Consider the following 19,451-nt stretch of genomic DNA (forward strand, 5'->3'; position numbering starts at 1 on the left):
CCGCAGGGCTTTGGGGGAAAGAGAGCCCTTCTTCCCAGGTCCCAACTGGGCTCCGGAGGCCGGTAAGAAGCAGATGGCCACAGCCTGCAAGCAGGGCCGCCTGCCTCCTCCTCTGGTCCCTAGTTCTGCTGGGGGTCGGGGAGAGCCCCGTCATTCCACTGGGGGGGACTTCTGAGCGAGCAGAGGAAACCAGGGGAGAAAGATGCCCGTGGCCCCCACTCCCTGGGGCTGACCCTGGCCGCTGTCTCAGAATCCGGGGCAAGTTGAGAGAAGCACGCTGGGCTCCCGGTCGCCAGCATCCCCAGAGCGGTTTAATTCTAGTCCCATCACTCACCGTGGAGGAACTCAGTTAAGCTTGGGAGCCTCCCATGTTACCTTATAGAAGTGGTGGCATTTACTGATCAATCCCGGCTTAGAACTGCATTTCCCTTAGATCCAGGGGATACTTCTGTTTAGAAGAAACAGATCCGAGAGGCCGAGGGGTGAGCTCAGGAGAGCCCGGCTAAGGGCTCCCGGTTAGGGGGCTGCCAGTGTGAGCGGGGGTGGGCCCTGTGCACTGGCCCTGTCTCTCCCCATCTGTCCCCTCTGGTGGAATGTTCTGTCACTCACATTTTTAGGGTTGTTTTCTTCCAGTCCCAGCTGGAAACAGAAGTACGGAACAGGCTCTTGGCTTTTTTTGTGTTCTGTTAAAGGAGCATTTGCCAGGGAGAAACGTGTGCCAGCTTCTTCGAGACTTAAGCTTGCATTCATTTTGAGGCCTCTGATCAAAGCCACCTCATCTTACCCCAGATGGTGTCTTTGGGAGATGTTGGTTGGGGGGGATGGGAAGTGCAAGGGCATGGCACCTATGGGTGTGCGTCCTCTGTGGTTGCTCAGCCCCCAGCTGTGTTGGGGGACGGGCCCCAGGAGCTGGAGCTGTGGACCCAGCACTAGTGGACCCAGCGGTCTGGGCTGCAGGTAAAGATGCTCCCCACCTGACTGCACCATTCAGGTTCAGCGGTGTGCTTGGGTTAGTCAGTCCCACTTATTTTTATTGCACGTGACCTCCGTAGAGAATTTTCCAGCTGCTGGTTGCTTGTCAGTTACATTCTAATTTAGATTTGATGCTGTTTTGTCTTCATAGTAAAATCCTTTGTCTTTTCTCTACTCAGTGGAGTCTATCAAGAGGACAACCTGGGGGAAACAGACATTATGGACACCCCTGGGGATTGTGTCCATTGGAAGCCAGCAGCGAGGACAGAGAATTGGGGACGAATCCAGTTGATTTCACTCAGCTCGTGGTGTCCCTGGACTACAATGGCCACTGATGTCAGTTTTGCTTCTTATAGTTACATATTGATTTTGTCAATTAATTGAGCAGCTACTCTGTGCCAGGCTCTGGGGATGCAGAGATTTATTCATTTCATGATTATTATTGAGTGCCTATTTTATGAACACTGATCTTGCCCTCCTGACACTTACATTCTACTAGGGAGATGGGCAGGAGACTGATACACAAACAAACTAATAAAAAGAGAAGGTCTCCTGCAGTGATAAGAACCACGAAGAGAAATAAAACAGAGAGAGGGGATGGAGAGCTGTGGGAGAGAGGATGATGGGAGAAAAGGGCTATTTTAGGCCTTTTTAAAGAGGTGATGTTGGGTAGAGACCGGAAGGAAGAGAAAGGGCATCTGGGGGCCCTGGGGATGGGATCACGTCCCTGTGAGAAGTCACTGTGATCAGAGATCGAAGAAAGAGGGCCGGTTAGGGGCAGAGAAGAAGCTCTCTGTGTTCTTAGTGTGTTCTCAGTGTAAAGGGGTGCCAGTTGAGGGTTCCATAAATGAGGGCGGAGACAGGGCCTGGACTACACCATGGATATTGACTACAGAGCTCGTGAGTGAAGTCGGGGGTTGAGATGGCTAAATACAGTCGTGCGGTGCGTGATATAGGCAGAAAGAGAAGGATGCTCAAGGCAAAGAAATATTGCAGAGGAAGGGGTGATTAAATCTGTCGAAGTGGGGAAGGATCTTTCCTGGAAAGGCTTCAGAGAAGAGGTAACGCAGAGCAAGGTTTTGACGGATGAATAGGAGTTTGTGTACAGACCAAGTGAGGAAGGGGGAGTCTTCTTGGCAGAAGGAACACATGTGAAAAGCCAAGGAGGTTTATGTGAAAAAGTGTCATGGACGCAGGGAAGGACCAGCAGGGGAGAAAGGAAGGCGAGTGGGACAGCGTCAGGGGGACTGAGGGCTTTGGTGAGTGGGCCTTAACATCATGACTTCAAAGGGTAACTAGTACGGTTCATTATGCATCTTTCCTCTCTCTCTCAAGCATCTCAACTTGGAAGCGGGATTTACAAAGTGCCACTGAATAGTGTGAAATAGGAATTGCTTTTGCTGGTGATCAGAGAATATGCCCCACCCCCCAGAAAAATAGGCAAAGGCTGGGATCCTCTTGGGATGTGCTCGGGGACCCACATCCTCTAAGCTGGGTGCTTTTTGCTTGCCTGGATGGAGCCCGTCATTAGGGTAGAGCCCAATGCCGTGTAATTAGAAATTCCACTTCTCAGCTCGAGGACCTGCCCAGCAACAGCCCCTCGGATGCTGGGTTCCAACGATCTTAGAAGCTGCTCGGGGCCTGGCTGCCACAGCCAAATGCCAAACCTGGTAATTACAAGGTAGCTTTGCAAGCACACACCTGTTCTGAAGGTGCAGGTAGGGCCTGCTGCCCCCTCACTGGAGCGTATGCCTCTGCACAGACCATCCCCAGGGATGCTGGGTGCACATGTGTGTTTATCCCCTGCCCCCATTCTCTCTCTTCACCCTCCCCCTTCCTTTCTTTCTAATCTGAACATTTCTTACTCCGTCTCTTTCTGAATGCCACATTTCTGACCATTTTGTCCCATGAGGCCACCTCTTCGGCTGTTTTACTAGGAGTGACCCCAGTGAACTGTGCTTTTCTCTGAAAGCCAGAACCAGGAAAGTCTCACCCCTTTGGCTGTGTTGTGCTTCTTATCGTTCAGAAGAGACACTGCCCAGAAGGGCCCAGCTTGGAGGATGGAAGGCTGCTTCTTGGCGGGGTGGGGTTTGGGGGTGGAGTTTTTCCCCAGGATCGCTCATCAGATATTTTCCACTTGACATTCCTGGTTTATAGCCAGGCTAATTTAATTTCCAGCTGACAGGTGACTCCCCGCATGATGGTAATCTCAAATAGTTAATGGGCTAGAACAGGAGGCAGCCTATTGAGTTGATTCTTGGGGGCTCTGCTCGGTGACTCCCCAAGACTACTTTATCAGCCTGTTTTTCTTGGTTGGAGTGGATTGTTCAGCCTGGCACAGCTTTTGTGTCTCACTGCTTCTAAAGATGGATTGAGTCGTGACTTCTGCCCTCGGGCCATTTAGAACCAGCTCGCTTTGCCTTCTACACACCTGGTTTGTTTAAAGGGAAGAAGGAGGGCAGAGCGGGTATAGACTCAGGTCAGCTCCTCTGTCCGAGATACCTGAAAACACCTTGTGAGAAATTCTGATTCTTTCCCTGGCCCCAGCAGGGTGGGTAGCAAAGCCTTTTGGGCGAGCCGTATAGAGCCGCCCTGGTCTGTGATGTTGGTCCTAGGATTGGAGGGCGAGTGCTTTTCCTCCTGCAGGACACTGGACTTTGGAGAGATTTCTTTACGAGACAAATACTGTTGAAAAAAACCAGGGCTAAAGCATGCGATACAGAATAGGAAGAGTGACAGAGGAATTAGGGCTGTGCCTGGGGAAGGCTCGTCTGATGATTTTCAGTTTTGTGATCATTTGTTTCGGTTGGGTTGGGTGAAAAATGAACTCCTAAAATAAAGGCAAAAGGGCAGAAGTGCAGGGAACCAGTGAGACATTTAGCTTTCACTTTCTAAATTATTCTCTCTCTCCATATATATATGTTTATATATATATATTTATGTTTATTCCATTATAATTTTTACCCTTATAATTCCCCATTTATTTATTTTTTTATTGCCTGAAAAAGAGGGGAGATGGACGCCTCTTTAGAAAGGGGGTAGGTGATAATAGATGGGTCAGATGGGTCTGGGGAGACGGTTGCTGTATTTGAGCGTGTTAATCCTGGAGGTCCTTAGAACTGCTGAGAACCGGGATGAACGTGACATTCGGAGTTGAACCTGCTGAAGCCCGAGTCCCTGCTTTGCCATGGCTGGATCCTTGGAGCAACTCCATCTAACCTCCCTCAGCCTCACTCTCCTGGCTCTAAAGTGGAGCAAACACCCCTCGGAGAGCCTGGGTCCCCAGTCTTTTCTGGTGGATAAAGTGCCGCGCGGGTCTTAGAGTTGACCTCGTAACGGCCAAGGAAGAGAGAGACGCATCTTCTGATCACAAGGAGGCCTAGTCATTCTTGCCTGGAGGCAGACTGGCTTTCCTGTTGAGCATCCCAGTGGGCAGTGTGTCTTTGTGGCTTTACAGGACCACGTGCAGACCACTGTCATGCCAGCTCATCATATCGATGTCACTAAAACACAGAGGCGTATCCCATTTGGAGGTAGTTCAGGCAAAGCACTGGGGGGGTGAGCGAAGCTTGGGGGTCCTAACTGTGATGCTGACCTCACAGGTGGATGGAGAACACGTGTCCACCGTGCTGAGTACACTGACCACCTAACCACACCACCTCGTCCGGGCTTCTGATGGTCGAGCAGCTGGCTGGCGGCTGGCGCATTGCTGGTGAGCCATCTCGGGGCTCTCTACCTGGGCCCGTGGGCGGCCCCCGCGGGTCTGTAATCCCCCTGAACCTGGGTCCTGAGGCTCATATGCACGTTGCACACGTGCACTCTAGCACCCAGCCCTTTTCCCAAACTCTCTGTAACCCCTAAAAGTGGGAGCGCCCCGCTCTGAGGGCACAGCTCTGGGACTTGCAGCCTGTCAGTGAGGGTAACATTCTGTCATGATCATTAACAAGCCCCATTTCTGTTCTGAGTAAGAGGAAAACCCTCTCTCTTCCGAGGAAGCGGGGCCCCAGGAAAGGGGGTCCTTCCTTGGACAGACCCTGTCTTGTAAAGAAATCTCTTAGAATTCCAGATTCATGGAGACAGCTTAAGGAGATGCAGTATATATACAGTGGAATATTACTCAGCCATAAAGAAGAATGAAATTCTGCCATTTGCAGCAACATGGATGGACCTAGAGGACGCTATGCTGAGTGAAATAAGTCAGAGAGAGAAAGACAAATACTTAACGGTATCATTTATATGTGGAATCTAAAAAATAAACTAGTGAATATAACAAAACAGAAGCAGACTCACAGACACAGAGAACACACTAGTGGTTCCCAGGGGGGAAGGGCAAGATAGGAGAAGGGGATGAAGGGGTACAAGCTACTATGTATAAAATAATCTACAAGGGTAACACTGTACAACACAGGGAATCTAGCCAATTTTTTTTTAAAATTTTATTTATTTATTTATTTAGTTATTTTTGGCTGTGTTGGGTCTTCGTTTTTGTGCATGGGCTTTCTCTAGTTGCGGCGAGCGGGGGCCACTCTTCATCGCGGTGCGCGGGCCTCTCACTGTCGCGGCCTCTCTTGTTGCAGAGCACAAGCTCCAGACGCGCAGGCTCAGTAGTTGTGGCTCACGGGCCTAGTTGCTCCGCAGCATGTGGGATCTTCCCAGACCAGGGCTCGAACCCGCGTCCCCTGCATTGGCAGGCAGATTCTCAACCACTGCGCCACCAGGGAAGCCCTAGCCAATATTTTATAATAACTTTAAGTGGAGTATAATCTATGAAAATACTAAATCACTATGTTGTACACCTATAACTTATATAATATTATAAATCAACTATACTTCCATTTAAAAAAAAAGAAAAAGAATAAAAGAAGATGGTTGGGGCATCAGCTCTGGGCACCTTTATACAGTGGGTTGATTCCACGCCTCTTTTTGTTACCTGGTCGTCCTACCTGCTTCCATGTGAGAAGTTAATCGATGTGCACTCAGCCAGCCCAGGGAAACCACGTCCTTGGAGGGGTTGGGGGGTTGATAAATTTCCCAAACGTGCTAATGGGGCAGCCGAGAGGGTGTCTCTTGTTCTCTCCTTTAGCGGGTGTTTGCTCACGGGCTTAGTGCTGCGTGTTCCCAGCCCCGGATTTGGAAGTGGATCCATTTGGGAAAGTAGCAGCTTAAAGGTCTTTATTTGGTTTTGTGCGTGAATGGAGAACAGCGCTGAGCATCTCAGGGAGAGGCAGCCATTGTTCGCGGCCCCCGGCCTCCGGCTGGCCTCCTAGGAAGGCTCCTACCCCACCCCAGGCTGGCCTGCCTGGACCCAGAAACCCTGTTCTAGCTCAGAAACTGGGGTGATGCTCACCTTCTCTCCATTTCCGCTTCTTACATACGGACACAAAAACCTAAGCCCTCGTTTGTTTATAACATTTCTGGGATGAACACCGACCTTATATTCTGATTCTCACCCTGAACACTGTGTGGGAAGCTACAGTTTCTGTGGGTGAACTCAGAACGCAGAAGGGCCGCGCCCTCAGTACATCTTGCTTAAAAACTGAAGGTCTTTCCTCGTCTCTAGCCTGTTACCAGCTTTTCTTTTTTCCTTCCATCTGCGTGTCTTCGAATCAGCCGTTCTGTCGTTTTCACCCCAACACCGCTTTCCCACTCAGATCTGCGGAACTGCATTTATTGTGTATCTGCCCTTCTTGAAGACATACTCCAGGTGGCTTTTGAATGATACCGAAAGGGCCACAAACACATAAAATGTGAGAGTAAGACAGGAGAATCGATAGTTGGGCCATAAAATGGAGCCAGGAACTGGCCTAAGAAATGTCTCTCAAATGACAGTGGACATGACCCTCAGCTCCATGGCAGCCTTCACAGACAGACAAACCTCAGGTACACAAATCACTCAAACAAGCTGTTTGCTCAAAAGAAAGCATGACTGTTCTTGGTACTAAGTTGGGGAGGGGGTTATATAAAGAGGGTGCTGGGGGGTAACAGCCACTGGCGTGGATAGCACTTTTATTTTATTTTTTAAATTTATTTTACTGAAGTATAGTTGATGTACAGTGTTGTGTTAATTTCTGCGGTATAGCAAAGTGACTCAGTTATACATATCTATATGTTCTTTTTCATATTCTTTTCCATTATGGTTTATCACAGGATATTGAATATAGTTCCCTGTTCTCTACAGTAGGACCTTGTTGTTTATCCATCCTATATATAATAGTTTGCATCTGCTAACCCCAAACTACCACTCCATCCCTCCCCACCCCCTCCCCCTTGGCAACCACAAGTCTGTTCTCTATGTCTGTGAGTCTGTTTCTGTTTCGTAGATAAGTTCATTTGTGTCATATTTCCGACTCCACAGATTAGTGATGTCATATGGTATTTGTCTTTCTTTCTGTCTTACTTCACTTAGTATGATCATCTCTAGGTCCATCCATGTTGCTGCAAATGACTTTTTTTTTATGGCTGAGTCCATTGTCTATTATGTACCACATCTTCTTTTGGATAACACTCTTATAAAAAGCACATGGCTAATCCAGCCTTTTTGGTAAAGGGTAATTTTCTAAAAGCAAAAGGTAAAATCAGGACTCTCATCCAGTTACAATGTTAAGGATTATATTTCTTTAATGATCACGTGAAGGATTTTATTTTACTTATTATTGGGTTGGCCAAAAAGTTGGTTCGGGTTTTTCCATACGATGTTACAGAAAAAACGGAATGAACTTTTTGGCCAACCCAATATTAATGAGAACCAGACAGATATTACCGTTGGTCCAAAGGAGAAGTCAAAAGAACTTAAGTTTCCTTGACATAAAGGAGCATTGAGATGAATTACAAATAAGTGGAAACTGGCTTTTTCCATGTAGTGGGAGGTGGAGAAGGAAACCCACAGAAGTTCCACCGGAAAACACTTACATGCATGCCTATGGTCAAGACTTACATTGCCTTGCTATGTTGTTGCCTATAATTTACAGAGTTGCAAAATATCTCAAAGGCAATAAAAAGGCTAGCTCCAGAAAACACACGGCACAGTTTTCCGCTGGAGATATCCAGTAATCTTTTCTGCCTATTCCAAATTTCTTTACATCTTCTTGTGTCAGTCCTCAGTAACCTCACGGAATTTATCATCATCTAAAAGCCCAGATCTGTTTAAAATATGCTGCTGGGAAGCACAGTCTCCCCCACTCCTGATATGTCTTGTAGCCACTCACCTCCCACGTTTGATGTGGCTTCTCATGGCCTCTGAGATCAAATCCAAATTCTGTCTGGCATTTGTTCGTTTATTCGTTTACCCTTCATTCATCTAAGAGACATGTATTTTGGCCACAGTGCAAATAAGGCAGAGCCCAATCCTCAGCCCCCTCGAAGTCTATAAGAGCAGCTAGAGAAAGGTTATGCTAATGTTCGTGTGTGTGCACACACGCATATGTGTATTTGCAGGGAGGGTGGTGGTCCTAAGAGGGGAGCAGAATTGCTAGCCCAGCCTGGGGAAGGAATGAGTGCCATAGGAATGTACTAGAAGGAGGAGGGCTCTGCTTGCCCATGGCTGGGGTGAAGGGTGAAAAAACAAGGTAGGGGACATAGCATGTCCTTGGGGAAAAGCGGGGAGACACCTGGGCAGGGAGCTTGAACGTCATGTTCAACATCATGAGAAGCTGTGAAGGTTTCTAGATTTGGCTTTTGGGAAGATGTCAGGGAAGCAGGGGTGGAGGGCCAAGCAGAGTGGAAAGGGGACCACTCCAGCCTGCTTTCCAATCTTTCTTGCCTTATTTCTCACCATTCCACAAACAAACAAACAAACTTCAGTCCAAGCCCAATGTTTCAATCACTGTCTTATGTTCCTACACTCGGGTATCTTTTGTTCTTGATGTCTTCACTTCCACCTGCCCTTGGGACCAGCTCAAGGAAGCTTTAGATGTCCCAAAGGACATGACTTCTGGGTGCTTCTTTTCCACATTTCAATGCAATATGTACTGGCAAAATTCCTGGCTGTGGAATTTCTCTCCAAATACACAGTAAGCCCCTGGAGGGCAAGAATCATCCCCGTGAATGATAGCTACGTGCCATTTCACTGATTCCTTAACCATCCATGAGAGAGACTACGTCCACATTCCTGGTCTGTTTTCTTTTTGAGACCCAGGGGAGAGACATTTGGGGTATCTCACCCCACCATCATTTGATGAATGCAAATGAATTTTAATAATTTAAGCAAAATAATAAGTAGAATGGTAATGAATAGACATCAGCTTATTAGAGTCATTTTTTTTTTTTTTTTTACTGTTGTTAACAGCGACCACTTATCGTTTTGAGAGAAGGTGGTTTATTACCGGCCCCCAGAGGTGGTGCATCCAAAGTTCGAAAGTGAGAGGCGCTCATGGCTGGCTTCTGTCCCACAGGTGAAATAAGGAACTTGTTCTTTGCTGTAGCTTAGCACTCACGGTCAAGTCCTTCTTTATGTGTACGGCCTCGTAATGTAATTGTGTCACGTAATATAATGGGTAGGATGATATATAAATGTTGCTCTAGAATTAACTACTTTGAGCATTGGGATCCTGAGATGGTCACCACTTTCAAACCTGGCCCGCATGGTAACTTATTATCCCAGGTTGCCCCCAATTCTCTTTACATATTTGCATTGTGACCTCTAGTCATTAGCTTTAAGCACTGCTAGTTCATTTCCTTTCATTCATTCATTTATGTGTTCATTCTTTCATTTATGTGTTCATTCATTCATTTATGTGTTCATTCTTCATTCATTTATGTGTTCATTCAGCAGATTATTTTCCAGTGCTTTCTATGCTGGGTGTTTTGCGGGGTTTTGTTCTTGTATTTCTTTTGAAGATAAAAATCTTTACAATTCACCGTCCATATAAATACAAAACAAAACATGGCGGGCCATAAGATTCAACCAAACATGTTGATCTTAGAAATCGTCATTAGGGCTTAAAAATAGTTACAGGGTTAGTTTTTCACGGGGGCTAATGCAGGGTAAAAGGCTAATCTTGCTTGTAATTCTCAGCAGCCCTCTCACTAACCATTTGGTTATTTGATCTCCCTGGCGCTTACAGTTTTGTTGCCTTGTGCGAGTTGTGGAGTGGGGGGAGGGAACGCTTTGTCTCAAGCACAGAAGAATCGCTGGAAATTTTAAGACTCACCGTCTATCAGGAAGTTCTCATAAAATTTGAACAATCTTGATGAGACGCGCTCAAGTAATACAGAACACTTGAGCAGAGCTTCAGCCTCCAAGACTTTCCATCTGTCCTATCTTTGGACGTGAAACACACAAGCAAGTTGGACTTTATAATCTGTTACAGATGCACTGAGTTTTTATAAAAAATGGTGACCGTGATAATGAAAACTGGTTCTGGAAAGCTTCCGTACTTCACAAGCTGAGAATCCCCAAAAGGGTAGGAGAGAGGGCACTTTGACGGGTGTCTTTATTTTATTTTTTTAATAAATTTATTTATTTATTATTTATTTATTTTGGCTGCATTGGGTCTTCGTTGCTGCACACGGGCTTTCTCTAGTTGCGGCGGGCGTGGGCTACTCTTCCTTGCGGTGCGCGGGCTTCTCATTGCGGTGGCTTCTCTTGTTGCGGCTCGTGGGCTCTAGGCGCATGGGTTTCAGTAGTTGTGGCACATGGGCTTAGTTGCTACGCGGCATGTGGGATCTTCCCGGACCAGGGCTTGAACCTGTGTCCCCTGCATTGGGAGGCGGATTCTTTTTTTTTTTTTTTAAATTATTTATTTATGGCTGTGTTGGGTCTTCGTTTCTGTGCGAGGGCTTTCTCCAGTCGTGGCAAGCGGGGGCCACTCCTCATCGCGGTGCGTGGGCCTCTCATTATCGCGGCCTCTCTTGTTGCGGAGCACAGGCTCCAGACGCGCAGGCTCAGTAATTGTGGTTCACGGGCCTAGTTGCTCCGCAGCATGTGGGATCCTCCCAGACCAGGGCTCGAACCTGTCACCCCTGCACTGGCAGGCAGATTCTCAACCACTGCGCCGCCAGGGAAGCCGGGAGGCGGATTCTTAACCACTGTGCCACCGGGGAAGTCCTGATGGGTGTCTTCAGAGTTTCCATCGGCCTTGCCATGTCACTTCCTTTCTCTAGACACCTTCCGATCAGCTTCAAGCACTAGGTCAGACCAACTGGGAAGAAATAATTGCTGCTGATTATTGGCGTGAAAATAAGAAACTGCAGGGTTTTCTTTGTCAGCAGTGTCTCCAGGTGTATACACTCCCAAGGATGTTCTCTAGAAAGTACCTCTTTTCTTCTCTAAAATGTTCTCGAGCTATTTAAAGCCTGTGATAAGGGAAGTTTATTTGCTCTCATTTCCCTTCAGTTTAGCTTAACTCAAACTTACGTCTGGGGTTTTTATTGACCTAATTTACTTTATACTTTATATCAACTTTTCAACTGATAACCATAAAGTGGAGTTCTGTTTGTAAAGTAGAAGGGGAGCAGGGAGAGGGATGGAGCCATTGTCTTGGACTTAAGTCGAGGATTGACTGGGATTTCTCTCTCATCTCAAACTCCTACTGTCCCTGCAGTCAGGAGGCAGGAAGGTAATGAATTCTATCAACTCTTCATTCTGTGGACCTGGTTTCAGCAGTTGGGTTGTTTCTTTTCATCAGCCAGAGATGGACCCCTGCCCCTAAGTGGGCTGTTTTACTTCATGTAAACCTCATTCTGTGCCATGGAAAGAAAGTAAGAAAGAAAGAGAGAGAGAGAAGGAGGAAGGAAGGAAGGAGAGAAGGAAAGAAGGAAAGAGAGAAGGATAGAAGGAACGAAAGAGAGAAAGAAGGAAGGAAGCAAAGAAAGAGAGAGAGAGAAAGAAAGAACCCTCCAAAGTAGGATGTGTTCACGTGAAAGACTGCCTCCTTTCCTGCTCCTCTTTGGCTTGGATCATTACATCCGTTCAGTGATGTCAACCCAAGAAGGGGAATTTGGTTTTTCTTGGTCTCCAAGGTCCTACCGGGGATCTAAGAAGGAAGGTCCAAACATGGGATCTTTCCTAGCACAAGTGAAGAATTTCAGGAAACGGAGACTTTTTCAAATATTTGTTTTACAGGAGACTTTGAATTTAAGAACCAATGAGGAATTTCTTTTTCCTTAACAATATTTCCCTAGAAATATCCCTACTATCTAGAGCCATAAGTCAAAGGAGATAATAAAGAGGGGACATAAGTGGGGTTCATTCCACCTTACCCATAGGAAGGGTTTTGCTGCTTTAAGAGCTTATTCACATATGAACTACATTTGAGTCTAATTTTTTCTTTTTTTTTTTTTTAAAGCAAGCTTTTTTATTTATTTATTTATTTATTTATTTATTTACTTACTTATGGCTGTGTTGGGTCTTCGTTTCTGTGCGAGGGCTTTCTCTAGTTGCGGCAAGTGGGGGCCACTCTTCATCGCGGTGCACGGGCCTCTCACTATCGCGGTCTCTCTTGTTGCGGAGCACAGGCTCCAGACGCGCAGGCTCAGCAATTGTGGCTCACGGGGCCAGTTGCTCCGCGGCATGTGGGATCTTCCCAGACCAGGGCTGGAACCCGTGTCCCCTGCATTGGCAGGCAGATTCTCAACCACTGCGCCACCAGGGAAGCCCTAATTTTTTCTTTTTTAAAGCAGGACAAATATCTCCATTTTACAAACGCAGAGAGACAGCTCAGAGATGTTAGGCAACTTGCCTGAAGACACATAGCCTGACCTTGAACCCTACTTCCCTTTCTATTCCACCGGGCACCAGGTTGCCTAACGAGTGAGTGCCTAGTTTTAAGATACCCTTGACATTGACTTCCACCGGAATTGCACTCTTGGGGTTGATCTGTACCCCCAAGGTACACTTTGAAGTACACTTTGTACCAGTTCAGTCATCGAATATTTATATAGGTTCTCCTTTACCAACTTGTGCCAACCTATGGCTGGCTGGAGGAGGAGGAGGTGGCATGAGGGTGGGGAGGGAGAGATGGAGATTGTAAGGGTCCCCGTATAGAATTTTAGAGCCTAAGAACACCCTTTTAAACCAATCCATTATTTTTTTTTAATATTTATTTTGTTTATTATTTTTTATTTTTTGGCTGCGTTGGGTCTTAGTTGTGATATGCAGGCTCTTTTGTTGAGGCGCGCGGGCGTCTCTCTAGTTGCGGGCCGCAGAGCGCGTGGGCTATGTAATTTGCGGCACTCGGGCTCTCTAGTTGAGGCGTGAGAGCTCAGTAGTTGTGGCAGGTGGGCTCAGTTGCCCCGCGGCATGTGGGATCTTAGTTCCCCGATCAGGGATTGAACCCGTGTCCCCTGCATTGGAAGGCGGATTCTTTACCACTGCACCACCAGGGAAGTCCCCCAGTCCGTTAATTTTTATACACAGGAAACTGAGCCCAAAGCTCTGAGTGCCTCGTCCAAGGTCTTAGGCTCTTGTCAGTGGCAGGGCAGGAACCAGAGCCCAGGGCTTCATGTGCCCAGTGCCCACTGGGCTTTCGCTGGGCCAGGAAGTCCCCTCCCCTTGCCCTGGGAGAAGGGGGGGGGCAGGGGGCGGTGCTTCCCTGGTGGGGAAGTGATTTTTGTCCACGCTGTGTTGACGGGCGGTGTGGAATGGCTCAGAAGCTCTGGAGTAAGGGCCTGTTTACAAACATTTGCACCTCGTTGCCAAGGGCACAGGGTAGGCAGCCTTTCTTGGGATGAAGCAGGGAGCTGGGAGAGGATTTACCGGAGCCTGTGACACACACCAGCCCGTGTAACAGCCTGAGGGCTGGCCCTTTGTTGCCTGGCAGGTAACCCAGACAGAGCTGGGGCTCCCAGCGCCCCAGGGAAAAGGAGCCGGTTCCAGACGGGAAGCCCGCACTGGTCAGAGTTCATCCCTGATGAGCAGGTCAGGTCTACACAGGGAAGAATCTGCCAAAGCAGGAAAGAGCAGAACTGCTTCGGCGGCAGCCGTTCCGCCTCTGCCTCTGGTGCCCTACTCTCCCCTTTCTGGGTCCTCTGCTCTGCCCTGCCTCTGCCCAATGGCACGGCTGATTTTACTTTCTAGGGAGTGTGCTTCCCAGAGAACCTTTTTTCTTTCTTTCTATTGATGAAAAAAGTTTTTTTTCTTTTTCTTTTTTTTTTTTTTTTTTTCAGGAAACGGGACACAGATTACTCTGATTTCACATGATTTGTGCCCGCACACAGTGAGGTCCAATAAACACGAGCAACGCCCCACAGAGGGCAGACACAAAAGGCTATTAGCTTTTAATTGAAACCCTCCCTCCACACCCCCCCCAGCCCCCCAGCCCCTTCCAGGAACAGGAACTCAGGCCTTTGTGAAGCAGGGTCTATAACAGAGGATTCTGCCAAAATGAAAGGAATCTTGCGTTGACCCAGAGGAGTGAGATGCTCTTTTGAGCCCCGCCCCCTTATGGCATTCAAAGGCTTTTCATTTTCTGGGCAGTATTGAAATTCTAGGACAATGGAGGCCAAATCCTTGCAGTGGGGTTGGGGGCTGGGAGGGGAGAAAGGAGAGAGGGTTGGCCAAGGAGGGGACCCGGGGGGAGTCCATCCTTTGTTATTTTTCTTCTTTCCTACCCATTACCTTAAAAAAAGAAAAAAAGAAAGAAAGTAAAAAGACCCAGTAAACTTTATAATGAATAATGACATCACTTCCGGAGCCCAACTGCTCCGGGGACCAGAGAGACGTGGAGAGCAACAGACTATTTACAATTTCATTTTAAATTATTTGAAACCCTCCCAGAGGAGTTCTTTGATATGCAAACATCTCGCCCAAATGGAGATAATTATTTATGGAGATGTGGCCCTTTGAAGGGGAGCTCCGATCTGGTGGGCTCAGAGACTTCCTACAAAGGAAGAAGGTTCCAGATAAGAAGGGGCTGAACTGATTCCCATCTTCCTCCCTCCCCCACCCCCACTCCTCCCCTGGGAAGAAAACTGCTTTAAAGAAGAAACTTCCCAGGGTTACAACTTACAGCTTGAGTTACAAGTCTCAGGAGCCGCCGGTGTCTCCTTGTCCACAGTCAAGTTTACAGGAAGAGTTCCTTTCTCATCCCTGGGTGTCTCATCTTTCTGTCGGGATGGAAGCTACAAGGCTGGACCTTTGTCTTTGCACCCCCTCCCCCCGAAGTCCACTGTAATTTATAAGGTCACAAGGTAGAAAGGCACCTCCCCGGGGAAGAGTTTGGGGTGCATGTTCAGGGCTGGTAGATGGGCCTTCAGAAAAGGTGACAGCCGTGTGGCATCGGTGGTATCGTGGTGAGCAAGGCCGCCTTCAGAGAAGGTGACAGCAGCTTCCCGCACACTTGTCACTACAGAAACCCCTCTGATTAGGACTCTAATGACCCTGGGGACTCCAGAGCACCCGCTAGCCTCTGGGGACGTGTGCCCTCTCCTCGCCCCCGAACCTGCCAGTGTCTGCCACCTTCAGGACTGTCCACAGCTTTGCAGTTTGCTCCTTGGCAATGTCCCCTCCCTGCGACCCCCCAGCTGCCCTTCTGCCCTTTTCAAGTTAGCCGGCTGAGTGCTTCCCCGGCCTCTGTGATGGGGAGATTGAGGCACTCAGCTAACCTCAGCCTAACTGCCTTCCCTGGGGACCAGGCAGGGTGGGCCAGGCCTCTGGAGGAGGAAAGGATGAGGGAGGGGCTTGGGCAGCTGAGCAGTCAGATCCCAGTAACCCAAGGGTGTCCTTTCATAAAAGAAGACTTGTTATTTTTTGTTCGTTTTCTGAGTTTTTCTGGCATGTACTTTCAAGGCAGGAAGTTGGCTGTTTAGTCCCTGATCTTGCCTGTCACAGGTTAAGATGTGCTACCTTTGACAGCCCTCAGTGTTCCCCAGGAGGAAAGGGTTTTCTTTTTTCCTGAGTGGTCACAGGTGACAAAGGCACAGGTGCCGCGATCCCAGCATCCCAGGGAGAGCCTTCAACTGGAGCCGCAGAGGAAGGTGAGGGTTAGGAAAGGGTCCCCATGAACATGCTGCACCTGCGTTGAGGCCGGGGCTGAGGGTGCGAGGGTGTGCGACCCCGTTCTTCCCAAGGAGGAAACCAGCCTTCACAGACAGGAAGCCAAGGAGAGAGGGGATCTCAGGGTTGTTCGGGGTTGCTGCCTTTTTTTTTTTTTTAAAGCAGATTTTATTTATTTATTTTTTTAGAGCAGTTTTAGGGTCACAGCAAAATCAAGCAGAAAGCGCAGAGTTCCAGAAACCGAGCACCGGTGCATGAATTTGGGGTTCAACCCCATTCCCATAGGCCTCCTGCTCCCCCCGAAGCACAGCCTTCCCCCATCAGAGTGGTCCACTGGTTACGATGAGCTTACACTGACACATCAGTCAGCATCGCCCCAAGTCCATAGTTTACAGCAGGGCCCACCCTTGGAGATGTCGGTTCTGTGGGCTTGACAAACGCATAATGACACGTATCCGTCATGACGGTATCACTCGGTATCTTCACCGCCCTAAAAATCTTCTGTGCTCTACCTGTTCAGCCCCACCTCTCCCTGCATCTCTGGGGGTCCCAGTGTTTTTGAGTTTTGCTGCTGATACTTGCGGGTTTATCAGCTGCTCAAAAAAAAGGCGGGGGGCATCATTATTCCCCACGTGGATTTCAGACTGTGAAGATTTATTTATTTAGTTGTTTGCAGGGTGGGGAGGAGAGGTGTAACCTTCCTAGAAATCCTGATTCTTCTGGGTGTAAAGGTTTCTCCTGGCTACTCTGTTGCTTTTTGAATTCTCAGGGGCTGGACGTGGGCTTTGGGAACAGCTAAAAGTGATGCGGCATTTCGGCTTCCTGGCCGGTTACCAACCTGACACCACAGTGGGATTGCCCTCAGAGCAGTTTATCAGAATGCGACCTCCTCTTCGGTGCTAATTCACAGACCAGGAGGCTGAGGCCTGGAAAGGCAGGAATGTGGCCAGGGTTGTTCATCTTCGTGAAAACTTGTAGCTTCTTTTTTTTTTTTTTTTTTTTAAGCAACAGTAAATAGATCTGTGATGTCAAAATGTCTAAGTCTCTATTGACCATTTTCTCTTTTCAATCAAGATTTTCCTTCCAACGGTATCCAAACAAGGATTTGGGCAGCCTCGGGCTATTTGTAAGGGGATTTGCCTTGTGGAAGGAGTTTGCTTTAAGCTCTTCGTTGGAAAGGGGCAGCACAAGGGAAAGATTTGGGAGTGATAGAACTGGTCTGGATCTTGATCGTGGTGCTGGTTGTTAAAGATTTCTATGTATGTGTCCGAAGTCATGGAACTGGACACCAAGAATGATTATTTACTGTATGTAGGTTAAAAAGTAGATTTTTAGAATTAAGAAAAAAGATTGCTGTTGGAGGTCAGGAAACGTGCGAGTATTTTTTTTTATTGGGGTAGAGTTGATTCACGACGTTGTGTTAGTTTCAGGTTACAGCACAGTGACTCGCTTATACATATATCTATATCTATCTATCTATATTCTTTTTCAGATTCTTTTCCCTTATAGGTTATTACAAAATATTGAGTAGAGTTCCCTGTGCTCTGCACTAGGTCCTTGTTGGTTATCTATTTTATTTATAATAGTGTGCATATGTGGGGTATTTCTGTAACCAAGCAAGAGGTCATTCTCCCCCCAGGAGAGGGAAACAGGGGGCCGGATGTTTCCCTAACTCTTCCTAGTTTTCCTCAGTCCAAGGGGGAGATGGGCCCACCCCAACCCAATGTGGCTTGCAGCTTGTCCCCTCTCTGAAGTTCAAGTTCATTCACTTTCATCATCTGCTTTGTGTCAACATCTTGGCATCTGTTCGGCTGTAGTGCGTTGGGTTACACCCATTTCAATAACCTTCCTCTTTATTGTGGTGTAATTGGCCAGTTCAAACAATAAGTTCACTTGCTGGACCCTGGGAGGAGGTGTGCCATCTGAAGAAAGAAAATAAGCAGAAAAAGAAAATTAGGGCAACCTTTGCTACTGGAGAACATCAGAATTATAAGGCTTTTAGAACTTCTCTGGTTCATTCAAAGTTCCTACGCGTTTAGGCCCGAAGGTTTGTTTTATTTAAGAGTCTGCTCCCTGCAGTAACACATCAGAGCCCCATCGAGACTTGGGATGATCAGCTGTAAAGTCTGGGCTTCTGCAAAGCCCGTGACAGTCAGTCCCCTGTGGGAGGCTGACTCCACAGGTCACCTCTCAGCCGCTCCTGAGTCTGGCGAAGCCCCGGTACAGGTCAGCGCGGACCTGGGGCTGAGATTCTAAATCCTCACACTTGACTCTGGACACCCTCCGTGTCAACCTGCCACAAGATTAGGAAAGAGGAAAATGGCCCAGTGGTCGTTTTGACATCAAGTTTCATTGGAGTTTTTAAAAATAAAGAGAACTTAGTTTTGTTTTAAGCCCTGAGTTTGACAAAGGCATAAATCAGATAATTTGGGACTTGTACTATTCTTCACCTATTTGTTTTTTATCTTTCTTCTGTTTATATTGATATTATCTAACTTTGGACGATGAAAGAGTTAGATGCATCTTTTAGTCTCTTATGTACACGGGTAGAGTCAACCTTACGTTTCTTCTACTTCCTTCAGTTTGCCTCATTTTGTTTTACTGGGAGCCCAATTTGTGTTCGATAATTAACTCTGTAGTGTGTATGTGTGGTGTGTGTGTGTGTGTGTGTGTGTGTGTGTGTGTGTATCTCTATGTGTATGCACACATGCATGTATTTAGGGGCAACAAACATCCTTTCCTTTATTTACATTGAACCTGACTGTATTTTGTTTGTTCTGTTTGTTACATTCCTCCTCTGTGGTTTGTAGATCCCGGGGCGTCACCGTCACTCACTCTGGGGCGTGGTCTGCTTTCAGCGGTGAGGGTATGACTCCGAGTTCTCTAGACTTCACTCCAGGCCTTTGACTCAAATCATGCCTTGGATTAGCAGAACAACTTTTGTTCTGTTCACCGGATTGTTTTCTCGATTTTTTTTCACCATGGGGGTCTCTGTCCCCACCCAGCACCCCCAGTAGGTGCACATGGCATCAGCAGAATAAGTGGCTGAAGTGCACGGCAGCTGCCAGGTCCACAGGTGCCCCAGGGGACGATTTCTGGTCTGGCTGCAGGTTGGCATCATTGGAGAGACTCCCGCGACGGGACCCCACCCACACAGGCCTGATTCGGTGGGTCTGGGGCTGGGCCCAGGCGTCCAATTCCTGGCACCCTTGGCATCCAGCGTGAATCTGGCCGCCACTGAGAGGCACATCACTCTCCTGTGAATTTCATGAAACACGTTGAAAGCCTGAAACGCCCCCTGCAAACCCACCAGTTTCCCAAGTTCCTGCTCCGTGGCCCAGCTCTTTGAGGGCCCTGGTGCTCCCGGAAGGTCACCGGGCTGGTCATCCCCAGGCCTGAATGTCGTGAGGGTCACCCGACACCTCTGCTCAGTATCTCCTCGGCTTGTCCCGAGGGAAGCTTCTGGTGGGTGTGAGCATGCGTCTTCTTGAGACTTGCACCCCACTGTCTTCACAAGCACCCATGGGGGACGTGCCAGGTGTTGAAG

At 47.9% G+C, this 19,451-nt stretch overlaps 1 protein-coding gene across 2 annotated transcripts in view; it reads left to right on the forward strand.

Moving 5' to 3' along the window:
- The window catches only part of LOC118887268 (heparan sulfate glucosamine 3-O-sulfotransferase 3B1), a 44,375-nt gene that overhangs the window by 17,149 nt on the left and 7,775 nt on the right, over window positions 1-19,451 (forward strand). The window contains exon 2 of one of the 2 annotated variants that reach the window (XM_036837996.1): window positions 1,152-1,308. The exons of the other annotated variant lie outside the window; for it this stretch is intronic. Coding sequence (XP_036693891.1) covers window positions 1,152-1,308 — 157 coding nt within the window. The remainder of the gene's footprint in view (window positions 1-1,151; window positions 1,309-19,451) is intronic. 2 annotated transcript variants of the gene reach the window in all.

The sequence above is a fragment of the Balaenoptera musculus genome, chromosome 20 (genome assembly GCF_009873245.2).
Source record: "Balaenoptera musculus isolate JJ_BM4_2016_0621 chromosome 20, mBalMus1.pri.v3, whole genome shotgun sequence".
Lineage (NCBI taxonomy): Eukaryota > Metazoa > Chordata > Mammalia > Artiodactyla > Balaenopteridae > Balaenoptera > Balaenoptera musculus.